Source organism: Megascapheus bottae, chromosome 1 (assembly GCF_031878675.1).
Source record: "Megascapheus bottae isolate mThoBot1 chromosome 1, mThoBot2.hap1, whole genome shotgun sequence".
Lineage (NCBI taxonomy): Eukaryota > Metazoa > Chordata > Mammalia > Rodentia > Geomyidae > Megascapheus > Megascapheus bottae.
In genome coordinates, this window is record NC_143509.1 from 50,064,783 (window position 1) to 50,086,003 (window position 21,221).

Below are 21,221 nucleotides of genomic sequence, written 5' to 3' on the forward strand. Positions count from 1 at the left end.
TGGCTGAAGCCATGCAGAATTTGGAGCAAAATGAGGAAAAAAGAGTATCAATAAGACTTTCGGAGAACTTTAGTTGACCCAAGGCCTCCTTGCTGGGTAATTAATATGACCACATCAGGCATAGTTTCATTTTTAAGTATAATTCATAGTTTAAGAATAATTTAAGTATAATCTAAGTATAATTTCATAGTTTTCATTTTTAAGTATAATCTACTCTTTTTTCCTTAGCAAATTATTGTTTCTTCAATAGGACTGGAGAATTCACTTGGAATATTAATGATTTTCATAACATTATGTCAAAAAGAAACTGCCTTGTAATAGTAAAATTGAACATTTAAGTGGGTCTCACTCTCACCTGATTTGGTTCTCCCAGTTTGTGAGCCAGTCCAACACCTGCAAGAAATATTTGTCAGGTGAAAAATGTGCATTGAAAATAATATCCACTTCAGAAAATATACTTAGAATTTTATGTGGCAAGGGCTTTTTTTCCATGTAATTTGAAATTACCTGCCCATTGTCTGAGCACAGTGTCTCAGATAAATCCTAACTCCAAGATATACTTTTATTTGAAAAGAAACAACTACATTTTTACTGACATAGTGAAATCCAGGAAGCAATATTAAATGTTATAAAAAGATACAAATTCTACATGTAGTTCAATGAAGATAGAAAATTTCCTAAAATAGTAGTAGCAATTTTAGATATAAGTCAATGAAGGTTTAAAAAATTCCCAAAATAGTAGTAGCAGTTCTCTAAATTTTATACTGTGGCTTGAATTTTTGTTGTTGTTGGAAATGGGGCTTGAACTCAAGAGTTTATGTGTCGTCCCTGAGCTCTTTTTACTCAAGGTTAGCACTCTACCACTTTGAGCCACAGCTCTTCTGATTTTTGAGTGATCAACTAGAGATAAGAGTCCCATAGGGACTGTTCTACCCAAGCTGGCTTTGAACTCCAATCCTCATATCTTAACCTCCTGAGTAGCTAGCATTACAGGCATAAGCCATCTGTATCTGGCTGAATTTTTCTTTTTACAATTTCACTTCTCCAATGAAAAAGTCTTATTTATAATTTTGAACATTATTTTTAAGTATTAAGATTTGGAGATGGAAATTATCTTTGGTTTAGTTGGGTTCTTTATTTTTCCTCTCTCTGAAATAGGGTCTTATTAACTTTACCCAGTCTGGTCTCAAAATCACCATTCTCCTCCCTCACAAGTTGAGATTACAAGTGTGTACCAAGTCATTCCTCCACTAGAAAATTCACCAATTATGACAGCTAAGGGAACCACTTTTCAATTGAATTCTTTGGGTTTGGTGAATACACAGGGCAACATGTGAAGTATTTTTTAAACCTTTGTCTTTACAGGACAAAGTGTTTGTTAAAAGAAAATATTAAGACTGGAATATATGTCAGTATGCTCAAGCTTTCTTAGTATCTATTGGCAAGGACCAGAGTCCAATCCCTAGTACATAAGTAAATAAATAACATTTAGTGTTGGATATAATAAACTACCCAGACCTTCTCTTAAAACCAAAAACATTTACTAAAATGAAATACTAACTATTCCATGAGATTTCAGAGTCTCATCTCTTCTGGAAGAGAAAAACAAAACTGTTTTTCCACTTCATAGTTAATAATCCATTAGGATACTCAAATGGAATGGAATAGGCTTTTAATGCTTTTAAATAACTGTGAGGGTTTTAGCATGAATGTGTGCCAAGAGAAACATTTAAGCTCTCAATACATCGCACAAGAGAATAGTCATTATTTAATACAAATTGATATTATAAAGAGCAGGTACTTGAGGGGCTAAAAAGCACCCCCATTCTGAGGCAGTAACTATCTTGCTGTTTATATAAACTATACATAAATTAAAGAAACTGAATTGTGGTGCCATTAAAGTCCCAGGAACTGACCTATCTATGTTAAAATTAACCAGAACTCATGTAAATTCAAGGGATGGCATTTGTTTTCTAAAGCCATAAAACTACCCTCAGACAGCTAATTAGGACTCTACTGGCATGGGAACCTACCGTTAGCTTCCACTGCCCTGAAATGTCCCTAACTCCTACCTTATCTCACTCCAATAGCTGATTGCTGTGTTGTTGTAAATCTGTGGTCTTTGCCTTTAAAAGCCCTGTAAAAATTCAGCTCATGGTCTCCTCCTAAGCTCCCACTGGGTGCTTAGGACAAGGCCTGGGAGTCCGCCTGAATAAAGCCTTGCTTTAGCATTTCAGAACATCTGTCTCTCCATGGTCTCCTTGGTGGTCGTCCTGAGACTTGGGCATTACAATACTCAACAGCTGTTTTTATCCAGAAATACTGGCTTCTGACTTAGGTCCATGAGTGAATTGAAAGCTTGCCATCCCAGCTCTGACTCTTGGAATCAGGAAGAACAAGACTGAAAAGTAGATAAGGAAAAGAAAACGTACCTAAGCAGACGTTGGTGGCTTATGCCTGTAATCCTTGCTACTCTGAGATCTTAGGATCTCAGTTCAAAGCCAGCCCAGGCAGGAAAGTGCATGAGACTCTTATCTCCAATTAACCACCAGAAAACCAGAAGTGGCACTGTGGCTCAAGTAGTAGAGCGCTAGTCTTGAGCTGACGACTGCAGGGACATCACACAGACCTGAAATCAAGCCCGAGGACCAATAAAAAGAGGGGAGGGCGGGAGTTTGGCCTTGCAGTAGAGTGCTTGGCTATCATGCACGAAGACCCAGGTTTAAGACCCAGGTTTGATTCCTCAGTACCACATGCATAGAAAAAAGCTGGTAGTGGTTCTCTGGCTCAAGTGGTAGAGCTCTAGCCTTGAGAAAAAGTCCAAGGACAGTGCTCAGGCCCTGAGTTCAAGCCCCACGACTGGCAAAAAAAAAAAGGTAAAAAGAAGGAGGAGGAGGAGGAAGAGAAGGAAAGAAAAAGAAAGAAAGAAAGAAAAGAAAGAAAGAAATAAAAAAAGAAAGAAAGAAAGAAAGAAAGAAAGGAAAAGACAAAGTACCTCCCAACCCCAACCAGACAGCCATGAGTCATAGTGTCACAAAGCCTTTGTCTGACCAATAAAGAGACTGGGAGCAATCAGAGTAGCTGTCACTGGCACCTCTGACCCCTAGGATACCTCTTGACTGAAACTGTTTAGTGAGCCTGTATTCCTCCCTGCAAATGTCTGTGTAATGAAAGTAGTTGGAAATTTGGAAATCACATCTCTTCTCTTCCCATAGTGTCCCCATGCCTCATTAAGTTTCCTTTCTCTGACCTTCACCATTACTTTTCTCTTTATTTGGCATACTAGATTGAGTAACCAGATCTGTCTGGTATATGCAAACCAGGAATTTGCCCCCCTTGGACTTCAAATCTGGTAACTAGTAACTAAATCTCCAGTGGCAGATGGAGATGGAATGGATTTTATTGTTTTTTTTAAATAAAACTTGACTTTATTCTTCACTCACCCATGTTGGAAGGGTTCTGAAAATCAAACTTTTTCTTCAGTAGAGCCAACAAGACTTCAAGATTTAATACCACCATTTCCAATTAGGTTTTACAGGCATTCACCTATGAAAAAGATGTAGAGATACACACAGTTATAAAAATTAATGAATGACCACAGGTCAGGAACTACACAGGTAGTTCCTAGCTACTCGGGAAATGGAGAGAGGAAAGATCAAGTTTGGGAGGCCTCTAGGGTAGGAAACTTTTCAAGACCCTATCTCAGATATCACCATCCAAAACCAAAGCTGAGTAGCTAACGCGAAATGTCTTAGCAGGATGATCTGACTTTGGACAGGAATGGACAGGAAACTTCTTCTGGCACTGCAGGTGACCCACCTGAAAGCCACACGGGAGCAGTGAGGCCTAGCCAGGTGCAGGCAGATGAGTGCCCCTGGTCCAGCAGCTCAAAGGGCTGAGGAGTCAGTAAGGCCGCTGTGTCCAGGCTGGGCCCCAGCTCGCTCTTACCACCAGCGCTAGCCAGCCATCCGGTTCAGAGCGCTGGGGGAGGGGGGGTTGGTGAGGCTGGTGCTGGAACTGGCATCGCATGGGCTCCTGGCCCAAGGGGAGCAGCTCGAGCGCACCAAGGGGAGGGGTGCGAGTAACTCTCCTGGAGTATCTTAAGCTCCTGCCCCCATCCCTTCCTTGTTTGTGTCTGCAGTTTTCTGATTCTTCTTTACATTTACTCTTTCTTGAGTTTATCTGGGATTTCTGAAAGCTATATAAACGTATGTTTCTACACATTTTCGTTGATAACGTGTATGTTATAATGAGGGAGCTCATCACAGCTTCCGGAATGGAAGTGGCTAGAGGAACAGTGGGTTCCTGGGTGCTGAGGCCAGGGAGATCCGCACCTGCAGACCTGAGGCTCAGGGAATTCAAGCTGGCAGCCGCCTCCCGAGCAACTGTGATGCGAACACAAGAGCCGGGAACTGACTGGGCCCCACTCAAATCATTCTTTTTCTAAGGGCTCAAGACCAGCTTCCAGCTTAGTTGAGGGACTAAGGAGTCACTGCTATCCCTGAATCCCTGCAACAAGTATTTCACAGTGGCCTTCTGGAGACCATGCCTTGATCCAAAGCAGTGGCTTGGGCAGAGAACCTCAAAGAGCTGGTCATGAGAAGGAAAAGCTGGCCATACCCAATGAACTCACTAATCACTTCAGCCAAGCTCTGAAGGGCATGCAAGCACTTCTGGGCGGAAATAGATGTCCAAAGGCTCTATAGTAGTAAAGGGCTGCCCCAGAACCTAGATTCTAGACACATCACTTGGAGGTGGCTGGGTTGTTGACCGCTTGTCTAGCCGAAGTTTTCAGTCATGTGCAAGCTATTCTTTTTGTACACGTTTGGATTTCACATCCTCTTGGGTGGGAGCAGCATGGACTTTCTCGGACATTCTCCTTTCTCCCGCGATTGCCTTTGATTCCTCTGAGATCATCAGCCAGAGTGTGTAGAACAGATGCTGTGCTAGGCATGGCCTCCAGGAGCCAACCCCAATACTTGTGGAGAGGAGCCTGGACTCGGGAGGTCCCTGAGCCCTCCAGTCTCTCTGGAATTGGAAGAGCAGGATATATCAAGAACGGAACTAGCCGGGCGTTGTGGCTCACACCTGTAACCCTACCTACTCAGGAAGCTGAGACTTGAGGATCAAGCTTCAAAGCCAGCCTTGGCACTAAAGAACACCAGACTCATCTCCAATTAATCACTAGAAAGGGGAAGTGGGGCTATGGCTCAAGGGGTGGGGTGGTAGTCTTGAGCTGAAGAGCTTGGGACAGTGCCCAGGCTCAAAGTTCAAGTCCTATGACCCACAAAAATTTAAAAAAACATTATGAATCTGTGATTCCCTCATCAGAATACAAGTGTCAGCAAATAAGGTTAGAAAAATAGAGCTACTTCAGTATGGAGTGGTACATGGGCAGAGAGCTGTGTTTCTTGATGCCTCTTCCTGAAGGACAATGGAAAGCCTGGGGGAAACTCTGGTGGCCATAGCTGTGTGTAAAATTGGGTACCTATCCAGCTAAAGTGGGTCCCACACTTGCCCCCCCCCAACCAAACTGGACAAGGTTAGATGGGAATGGGACTGCAGGAGCAGCTGTCATCATGACTCCACCCATTCTGCCTGGATCACAAGTCAGGCCACACCCCCTACTATTTCATGTTTCTGTCTGACCAATGGGATTCAAGAGTCGGGCCACACCCACATCCCATGCTGCTTATATAGCACCGGAATTTGCTCTGTGGACTTACACCACAGCAATTGGAGAGGGTAGAGGTGGCTGCGTGGTGAGTGAGAGAGTTGGAGAGAATTGAGGTGATTTGGGCGGAAAGAGACATAGGTAATTGAGTTAGTTTTTAGTGATTAGGAAAAAGACATAGGAAATAGAGTTAGAGTTAGTTGTTAGAACTTTTAAAAAGCCTGGGAATGTGGCCCAACCATCTTTCCCGTCCCAGAGCTGGGAAGACTGAACAAGCACGACAAAATGAAAAAGCTGCAGGAAAGACACTAGTGCAAGAATTCCAGCAGAATTGCTCTGATAGATCTTCAAAATACTTCAAAAGAAAGAAGAAGACCAAAAATGGAGGAAGTCCCAAGACAAACACCATTGGGGATTGTAATTCAGGTGAGAGTACAGCAGAAGAGCATGCTGTCCCTGAGCCTCCCCTGCCTTCAGGCACAGTCAGAGCTGACAGGTACAGGAGTGTTATGGATCTCAGCGCTACTGACGATCTGGAGAGTAACTGCCAACGCCTCCAGTTTTCCTTGTATGCCACCAAGAGAAAAAACCAACTGCTCTGGAGCGAGGCTGAATTACTGAGGCAAGAAAGGAAAGACCTTCAAGATCAACATGACAAAGAGAATGAGAAGAACGCTCACGTGCAAGAAGCACTGAAAGAAGAGCTGGAAGTCCATAAGATAGCAATAGAAATGCTGATTTCAAATGAAGGTGATATAAAATCTACCCTTTCTCACATGCCACACGTAGCTGAGAGCGAAATGGAACGTGAAGGCCACACCAGTCATCTGCGGGCTTCACAGCAACGCATGTTAGAGCTAGAGACTGCATTGTCTGCAGTCACCACCAAGCAGAACAAGACCGAAAAAAAGAATCAACAACTTACCGAAGACCTGACTAACTTGAAGGTTCACTTCCTGGAAAAGATCAGAAGCTATAACAAATTGGCAAGAGAGAACACCGAGTTTCAGGAAAGAGTGGAAGTGCTCTCGACACAAACAGCCAACATGAAACGCAGAATTAATCAATTCCAGCATGCATTGCTGGAACGGGCAGCAATGAAAAGACAACTAGACAATTTGAAAAGTCTGGTGACCACATTAAAGTGGGAGAGAGACAAGTTGGCAGAGGACCTGAGGGTGGAGAAGTCCACATGGGCAGAGAAGGTCCAACAGCTCTCTGAGAAGATAAACCAAATGACAGAAGAGAGAGAGCAAAAGTTGTGTGAGGTAGCGGAGCTAGAGAACAACCTCTCAGAACTGAGGAAGCAGCTGGCAGAGCAGCAGCCCCCTGCAGAACCATCACAGGTTGTGCAGCAGCTGCAGGCCCAGGCCTGCCAGTTGCAGAAAGAATTAAAGAATTTGGAGGAACAACTTAACAACCAGTTACAGGAAAACCAGCGCCTCGCTCTCCAGAACATGGAGCAGCAGGAACGGCTGCGGAAGCTGGATGAGGATCATCACAACATCCTTGAGACATCGAGCTGCACACATGCACGCAACAAAGACCTGAAATACAAGCTGGCCCAGCTACAGGCTGCCTGCCACCAGCTGACCGGTGAGAAGGAGGAACTCACCAGAGTCCTGTACTTGGAGCAGCAGGAGAAGCTGGAGCAGCAACAAAAGATAGAAGAGTGGAAAGAGGTAGCTGAAACCAAGAGCCAAATGGCTCAAAATCTGCAGGAGCTGCATGACCAGTTCCTAGCCCAGCTACAGGAGCTCAGAGCCACCTGCGATCAGCACGTGGCCTCCAATCAGGAGCTGACCTTAGAAAAGGAGGCGCTGCAGCAGCATGTGCTAAAGCAGACCGTGTTGCTGGAGCAGCTGAAGAAGGAGCAGGTGCAAAGCAAGTTGAAAGATCAAATGGTAACTCAAAATTTACAGGACACTCTGAAGTGCCTGGAAACAACTAGACAACAGAAGGAGAAGCTGCGGGCTCAACTGAGCTTGCTAGCTTATTCCGGGGAAGGTGAAGAAGGAGTAAGCAACAAAGAAAAGGGTGAGGAGGCAACTCCACCAGATATAACCTACCCGGAAGATGATGACAACCCACAAGCCATCGGTGATTTTTATTTGAACGCACTAGCAGCTGCTGAATCAATAAAATTAAGACTGAACAAGCAGCTGCAGGAGCAGCAGGCCCGCTGCTCATGCCTGGACAATCTGGCATCCCAGTTCCAGACAAAGATCAAGTGCCAGGCCCTGTTCCCCAAGAGCTGGGGCCGTGGTGTGTCTTGGAACAGGAAGAAAGATACACAGGAACACAAAAAGCTAAAAGTCTGCTTCATCCATGACCAGCCTGACAAGATAGACTTCCAGAGTCAACTGGAAGAGTTACAGCATCAGAGCAACCAGCTGATAGAGCGTATCAGCACCATTGAAGAATCCATAGTTCTCTCTAAAGAACAGATGGAAGTCCTGGATGAACTGTACCGGGAAAAAGATGAATATGTCGACCAACTTTCCCAGGAAAAGAGGGAGAAGAAGGAGGAGCTGCAGGAGCTTCTGATGCGCCTTGCAGGTGAAAGCACAGATTGCCGGAGCAAGATGCCAGTAGAAACCAAAAGCCTTGCTGCTGAAACTACTTCAGAATACTCAGGTCCAGAGAAGACTGGACCTGAGAAGACTTCTCCAGAGGAGAAGAAAGAGTTTGAGGAAGTGTCACTTGAAGATGATATTGAACCTGCCCAGGTAGAGGCTGAGATGCCTGGCCCCCTAGAGGCTCCTACCACAGGGCATATCGTGCCACTGCTTCCTAATGTCCAGAACGACCAAGCGCTTTCAGGCTCAGGCAATGAGCACTCTGCCTCTTTCTTCTTTAAACTGAGGCAAATGGTAAATATGAAATAATAACTAAAGATTTGGAGCCACCACCAGGAGAAGTAAATATCTGGATAATATTCTTTCAAGCATTGATATAAATGGATGGTAGGTGGTCCAAAATTCTAGACACTTCTCCATTGGTTGCCAGGGAAGGAGTATATGTTATTGTTAGTATATAGAATAATCACAAAAGAACAACAAGGAAGGCTATAGACATGGGTAAACTGTACAGAACAGGTGTGAGGCTCCAACTTAAAATGACGAAGTAAAAAAGGGAATGTGTAACAACATGGAAAGAGATGATGTAAGACAAGAGAAATTGAGAAGGTGTGACTTAAGGGACAGTACTAAACTCGAGTGATAGGACCAAAGTGAAAGACCAATGAAAAAGAAAACTTAAGAAAAGTTAAGAAAAAAAAGAGGAAGGAAGGAAGGAAGGAAGGAAGGAAGGAAGGAACAAAAGAAAAGAAGGAAGAGAAAGGAAGAGAAAAAATGGAAGGAAGGAAGAGAAGAAGAAAAAAAGAAAAAATAAAGATGAAAAAGGAAAGGATAAAGCGAAAAAGAAAGAAAAAATAAAAGAAAAAGGAAGAAGAATGAAAGAGAAAAAAATAGGAAGAAAAAATAGAGAAAGCAAAAAAGAGAAAGGAAGAAAAGATGAAAAAAGGAGAGGAAGAAGAGAGAAAAAGGAAGAAAGAAATAAAACACACAGACAAGAAAAAAATAGGTTGAAAGACGAGAAAAATAGTAGAGGAAAAAAGAAATAGGAAGAAAAAAGAGGAAGAAAAAAGAGCAAAAAATGGAAGAAAATATGAAGAGAAATAGAAGCAGAAAGAAAGAAAACACAAAGAGAAAAAATAGGATGAAAGACAATAAAAAATAGTATAGAAAGAAAAAGAAATAGGAAGAAAAAGGAGGAAGAAAAAAGCAATAAAAGAAAATGGAAGAAAAGATGAAATAAAGAAAAAAGAAAAATGAAGAAAAGATGAAATAGAAGACAGAAAAATGGAAGAAAGAAAAAACATAGAGACAAAGAAAGAAAAAAATAGGATGAAAGAATAATAGTAAAGAAAAAAAGAAATAGGAAGAAAAAAGAGCAAAAAAATTGAAGAAAAGATGAAGAGAGAGGAAGAACACAGAAAAAAAGAGGAAGAAAAAGAAGAAATAAAACAGACAAGAAAGAAAAAATAGAAGGATGAAGGATAAGAAAAAATATTAAAGAAATAGGAAGAAAAAAGAAAAGAGCAACAAAAGAAAATGGAAGAAAAGATGAAGAGAAAGAAATAGAGGAAGAATATTAAAGAAAAGAAAAAGAAATAGGAAGAAAAAAGAAAAGAGCAAAAAAAGAAAATGGAAGAAAAGATGAAGACAGAAAAAAGAGGAATGAAGAAAGAAAACACATAGAGACAAGACAAGAAAAAATACTAAAAAAGAAATAAAAAAGAGGACTGAAGAAAGAAAACACATAGAGACAAGAAAGACAAGAAAAAATACTAAAAAAGAAATAGGAAGAAAAAAGCAAAAAAGAAAATGGAAGAAAAGATGAAATGAAAGAAATAGAGGAAGACAGAAAATAGAGGAAGAAAGAAAAAAAGAAAACACAGAGACAAGAAAGAAAAAATAGAAATATGAAAGACAAGAAAAGAAAATAGGAACTAAAAATAGCAGAAAAAAGAGGAAGAAAAAAGAATTAAAACACATAGAGACAAGAAAGAATAAAATAGGATGAAAGATGAGTAAAAATATTAAAGAAAAAGAAATAGGAAGAAAAAAGAGAAAAAGAACAAAAATAGAAAATGGAAAAAAAGATAGTAAAGAAAAGAAAAAGAAATAGGAAGAAAAAGAAAAAATAGTAAAGAAAAGAAAAAGAAATAGGAAGAAAAAGGAAGAAAACAAAAGAAAAAAAGAAAATAAAGAGAAAATAGAGGAAGAAGACAGAAAAAAAGAGGAAGAAAGAAAGAAAAAATAAAACACATAGAAACAAGAAAGAAAAAATAGCAGGATGAAAGACAAGAAAAAATATAGGCAGAAAAAGGAAACAGGCAGAAAAAATAGCAAAAAAAGAAAATGGGAGAAAAGATGAAAAAAGAAAGTAGAAATAAACCACATAGAGACAAGAAAGAAAGAAAAAATAGGATAAAAGAGAAAGAGACGAGAAAGAGACAAGAAAGAATAGAAGAATAAAAGACGAGAAAAAATAGTAAAGAATTAGGAAGAAAAAAGTAGAAGAAAAAAAGAGAAAAAAATGGAAGAAAATATGAAGAGAAAGAAATAGAAACAATAGAAGGATGAAAGATGAGAAAAACAGTAAAAAAAGAAATAGGAAGAAAAAAGCAAAAAAAAGAATGGAAGAAAAGATGAAGAGAAAGAAATAGAGGAAGAAGGCAGAGAAAAGAGGAAGAAAGAGGAAATAAAGCATAGAGACAAGAAAAAAATAGAAAGACAAGAGAAAAGTAGAGGAAGAAAAAAAACAAAAAAACAAAAAAAAACCCCAAAAAATAGAAAGACAAGAGAAAAGTAGAGGAAGAAAAATAACAAAAAAACAAAAAAAGAAAATGGAAGAAAATATGAAGAAGAGAAAGAAATAGAGGAAGACAGAAAAAAGAGGAAGAAAGAAGAAATAAAACACAGAGACAAGAAAAAAAATAGGATGAAAGATGAGAAAAGAAAAAGAAATAGGAGGAAAAAAATGGCAGAAAAGATGAGAAAGAAATGGAGGAAGACAGAAAAAATAAAACATAAAAAACATAGAGACAAGAAAGAGACAAGAAAGGAAAAAATAGAAGGATAAAAGATGAGAGAAAATGGCAAAGAGAAAAGAATTAGGAAGAAAAAAGTAGAGTAAAAAAAGAGAAAAAAGAAAATGGAAGAAAATATGAAAGATGAAAATATGAAAGATGAAAGACAAGAGAAAAATAGTAAAGAGAAAAGAATTAGGAAGAAAAAAGTAGAGTAAGAAAAAAAGAGAAAAAAAAGAAAATATGAAGAAGAGAAAGATGAAAGAAAAAATAGTAAAGAGAAAAGAATTAGGAAGAAAAAAGTAGAGTAAGAAAGTAAAGAAAATGGAAGAAAATATGAAGAAGAGAAAGATGAGAAAGATGAAAGACAAGAGAAAAATAGTAAAGAGAAAAGAATTAGGAAGAAAAAAGAGTGAAAAAAAGAGAAAAAAGAAAATATGAAAGATGAAAGACAAGAGAAAAAGACAAAGAGAAAAATAGTAAACAGAAAAGAATTAGGAAGAGAAAAAAGAGAAGAAAAAAATGGAAGAAAATATGAAGACGAGAAAGATGAAAGACGAGAAAAAATAGTAAAGAGAAAAGAATTAGGAAGAAAAAAGTAGAGTAAGAAAGAAGAGAAAAAAAGAAATTGGAAGAAAATATGAAGAAGAGAAAGATGAGAAAGATGAAAGAGAAGAGAAAAATAGTAAAGAGAAGAGAAAGATGAAAGACGAGAGAAAAAATAGTAAAGAGAAAAGAATTAGGAAGAAAAAGTAGAGTAAGAAAAAGAAAAAAGAAAATGGAAGAAATATGAGAAAGAAATATGAGAAAGATGAAAGACAAGAGAAAAGAATTAGGAAGAAAAAAGTAGAGTAAGAAAAAAAAGAAAATGGAAGAAAATATGAAGAAGAGAAAGATGAAAGATGAGAGAAAAATAGTAAAGAGAAAAGAATTAGGAAGAAAAAAGAGGAAAAAAAAGAGAAAAAAGAAAAAAGAGAAAAAAGAAAATGGAAGAAAATATGAAGAGAAAAGAAATAGCGGAAGAAGACAGAAAAAAGAGGAAGAAAAAAATAGAAGGATGAAAGATGAGAAAAATAGTGAAGAAAAGATGAAGAGAAAGAAATAGAGGAAGAAGACAGAAAAAAGAAAAAAGGAAAAAGAAGACATAAAACAGACAGGAAAAAAATAGCAAGAAAATGGAAGAAAAGATGAAGAGAAAGAAAGGAAGAAATAAAACAGAGACAAGAAAGAAAGAAAAAAACAGAAGGATGAAAGATGAGAAAAATAGTACAGAAAATAAAAAGGAATGGGAAGAAAAAGAAAATAGAAGAAAAGATGAAGAGAAATAGATGAAGACAGAAAAAAGAAAATAAATAAAGCACACAAAAAAGAGCAAAGAAAGAAAATGGAAGAAATGAAAAGAAGACAAAGAAATAGAAGAAGAAAGAATAAATACAGAGAAAAAAGAAAGAAAGAAAAAAGGATGAAAGATGAGGAAGAAAAAGGTAGAGGAAGAGAAAAGAGCAGAAAAAAGATGAAAGGAAAAAGAGGAAAGAAATAGGAAGAAAAAAATAGAAGAAAAAAGCAAAAAAGGAAGAAAAGGTAAGGGAGAAAGATGAAAGGAAGAAGAAAACAGGAAGAAGACAAAAAAGAGGAAGAAAAAAGAAGACATAAAAAAGAATAGGATGAAAGATGAGAAAGAAGAGGAAGAAAGAAAAAAGAATAAAGATGAAAGGAAGAGAAAAACAGGAAGAAAGAAATAGAGGAAGAAAAAGAAAACAAGGATGAAAGGAAGAAGAGAAACAGGAGGAAAAAATAGAGGAAAGAGGAAGAAAAGATGGAAAAAGAGAAGGAAAGAAAAAAAGGAAGAAAGAGAGGAAGAAAGGAAAAATGAAAGGTAAAGGAATAAAGAATGAAAGGATGAAAGAGAGGAAAAGGAAAAAATAAGAAGAGAAACAAGAAGAGAAACAAGGAAGAACGAAAAAGATAATAACAAAACCTTGCAGATCAATTCCATAAACTCAGACTCCAGATAAATGAGTTTCCCCTGAGAGGAATCGCAGCCAGGGACGGGTACGAGGTGATGCCGCTCTGACCAACCTAAGACAGGGCCTTCAGCTTGATTTGAAGAAGTTCCCCATGACGGGTAAGGCAGAGTCAGCAATCCACCCAACCTAAGACAGGCGGATTCGCTTCTTTTAAAAGAAAGACAGGGGGCATATGCTGGGAGCTGAGTGTGGAGTCAGACTGACCCATGAATCTGCATCATTGCTTTACCACTCTCTGCTGGGCTGTGGTCTTAAGCTTATGGCCGTAGGTGTAGTTAAGCTTATGGCCGTAGGTGTAGTCTTGGGCTGTAGCCCTCCCGCCCCCCCCCCTAGAAAAACAAAGATAAAGGAAGAATAGATGAAAGGAAGAAAAGAAAGAGGACAAAAGAAATAGAGGAAAGAACAAGGAATAAAGATGAAGAAGAAAAAAAGAGATATAGAGGAAAGAAGGAAAAGGATGAAAGGAAGAAGAAAAAGAAAAAGAAAACAAGAGGAAGAAATAGATGAAGAAAGAAAAAGAAAAAGAAAAGGAAGAAGAGAATAAAAAAAGGATGAAAGACGAAGAAAGAGAAAAAGAAAAAGGAAGAAATAGAGGAATAAAGAAAGGAAGAAAAAAAGGAAGAAAATAATAGAGGAAGAAAAAGGATAATGAAAGGAACAAGATAAAGAGGAAGAAAAAATGAACAAAAAGGAATAAGGATGAAAGGAAAAAGAGAAAAGAAAAAATAGAGGAAGAAAGGGAAAAAAGAAAAGGAATAATGAATAAAGGAAAGAAGAAAGGAAGAGGAACAAAGAAAGAAAAATGAAAGATGAAGAGAAAAAACAAAGGAAGAGAGAAAGAGGAAGAAAGAAAAAGTAAAAGGAATAAAGGATTAAAGGAATAACAGAAAAAAGAGGAAGAGGAAAGAAAAAAGGAAAAGGAAGAAAAGATGGAAGAGAATAAAAGGTGGAAGAAGAGAGAAAGAAAAAGACAAAAGGAAAAAGGAAAAAAGGGTGAAAGGAAGGAGACAATGAAAAAGAGGAAGCAAGAAAGAAAAAGGAATAAAAGATGAAAGAAGAGAAAAGGGGAAGAAAGCAAAAAAAAGGAAAAAGGAAAAGATGAAAGGAAAAAGGAAAAGATGAAAAGAAGAATAAAAGAAAGAAAAAGGTATAAAGTATGAAAGGAAGGAGAAAAAGGAAGAAAGGTAATGGAATAAAGGATGAAAGGGGAAAAGAGATGAAAGAAAAAGGAATAAAGAATTGAAAGAAAAGAGAAAAAGAAATAGAGGAAAAAAGGAAAATAGGTGAAAGGAAGAGAAATAAAAGAAAGGATGAAAGAGAAACAGGAGTAAAAAAATGAAAAATAAAAGATGACAGGAAGAAGAAAATACAGAAAGAGGAAGAAATGAAAAAAAAGAAAAAGCAATGAAATATGAAAGGAAGATGAGAAAAAAGAGGATGAAAGAGGAAATATAATGAAAGGATGAAAGGAAGATGAGAGAGGATGAAATAGAAGGGAGAAAAAGAAGGAAACAAAAGAAAGGAAGAAAAGAAGAAAGGAAAGAAAAAGCAAAGAAGGAAGAAAGATGAAAGACAGACACAGAAGGAAAGGAAAAGAGGAAGAAGAAAAAATGACACAGAAAGTGGGGGAAAAAAGGAAGAGAAAAAGGAAGAGTGAAAGCAGAGGAAAAAGGAAGAAAAACAAACACACACCAAAAGAAAGAAAGGAAAAAAGAAAAAAAGACAACAGGACACACAGATAAAAAAAGGAAAAGGAAGGAAGAAGAAAGAAAAAGAGAAAAGAAGAAAGATGCAGACTGAAAAAAGACACACACCGAAAGAAAGAAAGGAAAACAGAAAAAAAATACAGGACACACAGATAAAACGAAAAGGAAAAGGAAGAAGAAAGAAAAAGAGAAAAGAAGATGCAGACTGAAAAAAGGAAGGAGGGAAGAAGAAATAAAGAAATAAAAGAAGAGTGAAGGATGAAATGAAGAGCAAGAAGGAGAAAGAAAGAAAAAAGGAAAAGGATGGATAGATTTCACATTTCTTTGGGTCATATAAGTGACCTTAGACTTCATTTTTGATTCAATATGAATATATATTCAATATGAATATATAAGTCTCATAAGAGTTTTATTCAAGAGAAAGATACGATTGGAAAATTTGAATATTAATACATTTTCACTGAAATGAAAAAGGGTAGATGACAGAATTCTATTGTTTCAACTAAAAAATATTATACTGTGAGACTCATCATAAGCAGTGAACTTGCAAAGTAGAAATCTGAAGTTTGTTTAATACACAATTTCTCTCCATATGTAAGTGGAATATTTTTAAGGACAATAAATTATTTCCCTTTATCAATTTTGTTTCCTATAATTATTTCTACATAGCTGATGTCCTTAGAACTTCTTTCCATGGCTTTATAAGAAAAACATCTTTTTATAATCTCTTTTTAAAAAAACACTTTTTAAATTTTTTTTAAACTTCACAATGCTAGAGTAAGGTGTCAACCAAAGGAAAAAAAAACAGACAACTGGGAGTTTGGCCTTGTGGTAGAGTGCTTGCCTAGCATGCACAAAGATCTTGATTCCTCAGTATCATTTACATAGAAAAAGCTGGAAGTGTTGCTGTTGCTCAAGTGGTAGAGCTCTAGCTTTGAGAAAGCCCAAGGACAGTGCTCAGGACCTGAGTTCAAGCCCTGGGATTGGCAAAAAAAGAAAAAATCACAGAAAATTTTGCTTCTTGCTTTCATTTTTAATTTTAAAATATAACTAAAATATAACTTACAAGAAAAATAAGTTTTTACCTTTAATGTTTCATCTTTGAGCAGAAGGCACTGATTACGTAGGATGCTTTTAGCTAGCTAAAGAGACAAATTTTATAGCAAGAAATGTAGAAATAACCCCAATATATAACAAAATATGGATTTTCCAGTCTTCTTGGCTATGATATTCTCTCTTCCATTTTTGTGCTTAGCTGTTTTCTAAGTTTAAGGCCTATCCACAGATATAAGGTTTTTATATGGTTCTTTTTAAAATGAAAAGCTAACATGATTGAATTATGTCTTGGATATTATCTTCCATACTAGGGGAAGTTTAGACACTTTCAACTTTATAATATTTGCTTATGTAAAAGAATAATGGATAGCTTTATAAAAAAAAAGTGTGCAAGCTTTTTATTTTTTTTAGTTTTTTGGTCAGTACTGGGGCTTGGATTCTGGGCCTGGGCATGGTCCTTGAACACCATTTGCTCAAGAGTAGAGCTTTATGACTTGAGCCACACTACCAGTTCCAACTTTTTCTGTGTATGTGGTACCAGGAAATTGAACCCAGGCCTTCATGCATGCTAGGTGAGAACGTTACCACTAAGCCACCCTCCTGACCCAAGAGAGAAGCTTTCTTTAGTTAAGGAAGGGGGGGGGGTGGACAAGATGGTTGGGAAGGGGGAGGAGGAGGGAAATGGGGACAAAAATATGAGAAGTATCGATGTGTAAGAAGCAATGCATCTACAACCTAGCGAATGTAACTGTAATCCCTTGCCGGGGCCAACAGGCAGCAAACCAGGGTTCGCAGATTGGGGTTCCTGAAATCGGGGGCAAGGACTAGGAAGAAATAGAAGAGAGACAGACACACCGGGTCCGGGATGTCCGCAGTCCAGGTAAAGACTGCCCCGTTTATTTTTCACTCCCGCTTCTTCCCTCCTTCAGACCCAGGGAACCTCCAGGTGTTACATTCATATGGTAAATCTCAGGTCATTTACATAGAATAAGGCCAGAAAACAATAAGACAATAAAGCCATTGTCTGATGCAAGTCAAGTTACAGTTTGATTCCACTCTGGCTCCCAACATATCCCCCGTTTTTATTTTAAAAGAAACACAATTTTTACTCTTTTCTATACCCCTAATTTATCCTGTCACATTTTCCAAAAATGACTTTGGCCCCTTGGTCTACTGGGGATTGATGGGCGGAGATTCAACTTCTATGACTTCTTCAAGCTGACTCAGGGGTGTTGTCTCTGTGCTTGACCAGGGACCTTAAGAAGCCTAGCCTGTTTTATCAAGGGGTTGCAAGGATTAGATATTAGGAACAATAATTTACTCCAAACTAGAGATCATATTTGACATTTAACAACTGCACAAACCATCTTTGGCTACAATAGTGTAGCTTACATAGCACCCATTTGCAAAGGCTTTTTCTTGATTGTCTGGGGAACTAAATTTCTGCAACCTTAACAATGCTTCAGTTGTCAGATCTAAACAGATTAATAGAGACACAAGCCTCAGATCCACAAACTTTTCCTGAATTTGTGGCTGGTGTCAAAAATAAAAAATAAAAATTTCGCTCAATTAGGACTTTAAACTACCCACTATCACAGAAGATTGACAAGTTCCTGCCCAGTTATGAAAGGCACGGGCATTAGTAAGGCATGCTTACAAACTATTCTATGACCTCCTGGCTCTGATTAATTTGATTGGCCAAGCACAAGTGACTAAGATCTGACACCATCTCTGCCATCCAAGCAGAGGCTTTCGTGTCCCAGTAGTGTCTCTCCACACAGGGATAAACATGCCATTGGCATTTCACTTTGTTGGTTGCTGTACTTGAACTCGGGGCCTGGGTACTGTCTCTCAGCTCTCCAGCTCAAGGCTAGCACCCTACCACTATGAGTCCCGAGCTTGGTGCTTGAGTGCTTCCCCCCAGCTTTTCAGCTCAGAGCTAGCACTCTGCCACTTCAAGCTCCAAAGCAACTCTGTCCCAGCATCCTGCTGGCAGATTAGACACCACAGTCTCACAGGGATTTTGCTTTGCCCGGGCAGGCTCAAAGCTGCGGCTTTCAGATCAATGAGTCCTACAAAAGCCCACGTTACTCCAATTAAAGCAACAAGGTGGTCAGCACAGAAATAGTCTCTAAGCATGAGCCTACCTAGAACTTGGTGAGGGCCAAACTTACATCTGAATGAGGATCTGCTGTCCTTCTCCATGGGCCTGCTGGAGATTGCTGTAAAGTAACTTACAAGAGTAAGCTGAAATAGCAATTAGGCAACCATTTTGATAGTCCTAATTTTCCTTGTTTCCTTTTTTAGAAACAAAACTTTAGGACAACTTTACTTTTAAATTTTGTTCAGAAACCATTTCTACTTTTCTTTAAAACTTTTACACTTTTTAACTAAAACTCTTATCACTTTGGTCTTTATTTGCATTTGAAAAACCTTTAAGGCTGAAGGAATTCCCTTTGCCTCCAGGCCCCCCAGGGCCCAGGTCACTCCTTTTGCCTTTGAAGACACTTTTTGTATTATTCTGCAGTTTAGATTATTACTGCCTAGAACTCCATCGACAGTTTAAACTCAAATAACAGTTTTTCCCTAATGCAAGAATTACAAACATCAGTGCACTAAAAGTTATCATCAGACTTCCAGTGTCAGTCTGCAAGAAAAGACAGATAGGCAAAGTTTCTGACATTAATGAACAATTTTACATTTAAATCTCTAATACATGTCTCCAAACTTTAAAGGTAATAAATCCCAAATTCCCTAATACCTCTGGGTTAAACAGGATACAATGTTTACAATGTAAACAGATCTAAGTATTACAAAACCAGATTTTTTTTTTTACCAATTTCTCTTTAAACCAATGTAATAATCCTTTGAGACATTGTAAAACATTCAAACCTAATATTTTTCTTGAAGTTTTAAGCTTAAATTTACCCAATTGTCTTTGTGTTTAAGTATAAATTTATCCATTGTTTTATGCAGCATGCTGACAATTTAACCTTGAACATGTTCACTCATTCATTCACACACATTCATACTCAAAGATCATAAAGCGCTCAAAATTAATATCAGCCGTTCATTTTCCAGAAGTTTGTGTCAAGAGAGTTTTGCCAATTTTACTCTTACAGGTGAGAACCAGTTTCAAAACAAAACTTTTTGCAAGGCAACTTAGCTGGAATTTATTTTTCCAGGGCTTGTTACAACTGCAGACAAGGGGGAGCGGCCATGCTAGGCCCAGAAATGTTCAAATAAATAACAAGGATGTGTGCTTGAGTACGCACAGAAAAACCGTAAGGATCCATACTTAGAAATGGTACCAATTTTAAAGACAAAACCGGACAAGGAAAAATATGTAACACAAACAAGACAGAGAAACGGAGACTTTTAAATAATCAGACATTGACATATAACAAGAAAATTGGACTCAATCAGATACACTTAACACACACACACAAAAAACATGAGCTCAAATGAATGTTTTCACCAAACAGTTATTTTTAGATTTAGACATGTCTTGCTGGTGGGACTCTCAGGTATGCCTTGTTATCGACAAGAAACTCAGAAGGGGAGGGGGGGTCAAGGCGTCCCTTGACCACCCAGGCCTCTGTTTTAGGCCCACAGTGCACCTTTTCAAACAAACAAACAAAAATAAAATAAAATAAAACGCAGACATACAGGGGGGTCGGCCGACTTCTACTTACCTCTGGAGGCCTTTGCTTTTCACCTGGGCATCTTTTACAAAAAAGGTTATTAAGAAGAGGGATGGTAAAGACAAAATAATGTCACATATTAAATTGTGTAGAGTCAATGAATATGTTAAAAGGTCCCTACATAATAGTAAAAGGAGGAGAAACACAGCTCATATGAATGTGTGGAACAAGTGGATCAGTAGCAGTCCCAATTGACATGCACAAATAACTCAGGTCCTTCCCACGTCGCAGGATGCACCACTGGAGGGTTGGGGGTGTAGGCCCAGTGAGTCGCTGCTTGGATGGCCACTGTCACTCTCCACGATCCGAACGCAGCGTTCAGGCAGCCAGCGGGTGTCATTTTCTCCTTGTGAAAAAAACACATACATGCCCTCGACCCCAGGTTAGAACAGGATCGGGTCCATGCCAAGCACCAGTTAGGGGATCCTTCCACTTTACTAAGGCAAAAGCACGCTGCTCTCTTTTTTCCCAGAATCGCTGAGCAGCAGATAAATGATTTGAATCCAAATTCAAAAAATTTAAAACAAATAAAGCATGATTAAGTATATTCACAGGGGTAGCGGGATACGACTCTCCTTTCTGTATTTTAGCAATTTGATGTTTTAATAATCCATTAGCTCTCTCCACGATGCCTTGACCTTGAGGATTGTAAGGAATGCCTGTAATATGAGTGATATTATAGGAATGGCAGAAGGATTGAAATGCTCGGCCTGCATAGCCAGGGCCATTATCTGTTTTTATTTGCGAGGGAATCCCCATCACAGCAAAACATCGAATGCAGTGAGAAATACAATGTTTAGTGGCTTCCCCAGCAAGGGGGGTGGCCAAGATAAAATTAGAATAAGTATCTACAGTAACATGAACATATTTTAATCGGCCAAATGATGGAACATGCGTGACATCCATCTGCCAAATGTGATTAGAAAGCAGTCCTCGTGGATTTATACCTAAATGGGGGGCTGGTGAAAAAGGGACACAGTTGGAGCAAGTCTTAACTATTTGTCGTGCTGCTTCTCTAGATAATTTAAACTGTCGGCGCAAGGCACGACTGTTTTGATGGTGGATGGCATGAGACTGCTTAGCAAGTTCAACCTGAGTTAAGTAAACTCTGGTGGCAGAGTCAGTAACTGCATTGCCCTCACTTAAAGGGCCAGGAATGTAAAAAAAAAAAAAAGGGGGATAAATTTATACTTAAACAGGAAGATTAGTGTGAGCTCGAACAAAGCCAAAAAAACAGGGGTGTTTGCGAGAACAAAGCAAAGTTTGTACTTGGCGAAATTGGGTCTGGATATTGGAGTTAGTAGTTCCAATAAAGGGAACAGTTTCTATGACTTGAAGAGCACGAATTACATATTGACTGTCTGAGTATAAGTTAAAGGGCTCGTCTTGTAACAGGACGAGTGCTTGTAAAACAGCCTCCAATTCCACCTCTTGGGCGGAGGAAAAACCTGTAACCCA

The 21,221-nt window shown here is 38.4% G+C and overlaps 1 protein-coding gene and 1 pseudogene across 2 annotated transcripts in view; one reads left to right on the forward strand and one right to left on the reverse strand.

The window, feature by feature from the left end:
- LOC150069128 (large ribosomal subunit protein uL24-like) overlaps window positions 1-3,956 on the reverse strand; it is a 50,638-nt pseudogene extending 46,682 nt beyond the window's left edge. Inside the window, exons 1-3 of the transcript XR_016535271.1 lie at window positions 3,820-3,956; window positions 3,444-3,546; window positions 356-393 (exon numbers count right to left, since the gene is read on the reverse strand). The product of XR_016535271.1 is annotated as a large ribosomal subunit protein uL24-like (transcript). The remainder of the gene's footprint in view (window positions 1-355; window positions 394-3,443; window positions 3,547-3,819) is intronic.
- Window positions 3,957-5,901: 1,945 nt separating this feature from the next.
- The window catches only part of LOC150069129 (golgin subfamily A member 2-like), a 38,525-nt gene continuing 23,205 nt past the window's right edge, over window positions 5,902-21,221 (forward strand). The window contains exon 1 of the mRNA XM_090330553.1: window positions 5,902-8,547. Coding sequence (XP_090186679.1) covers window positions 5,902-8,547 — 2,646 coding nt within the window. The remainder of the gene's footprint in view (window positions 8,548-21,221) is intronic.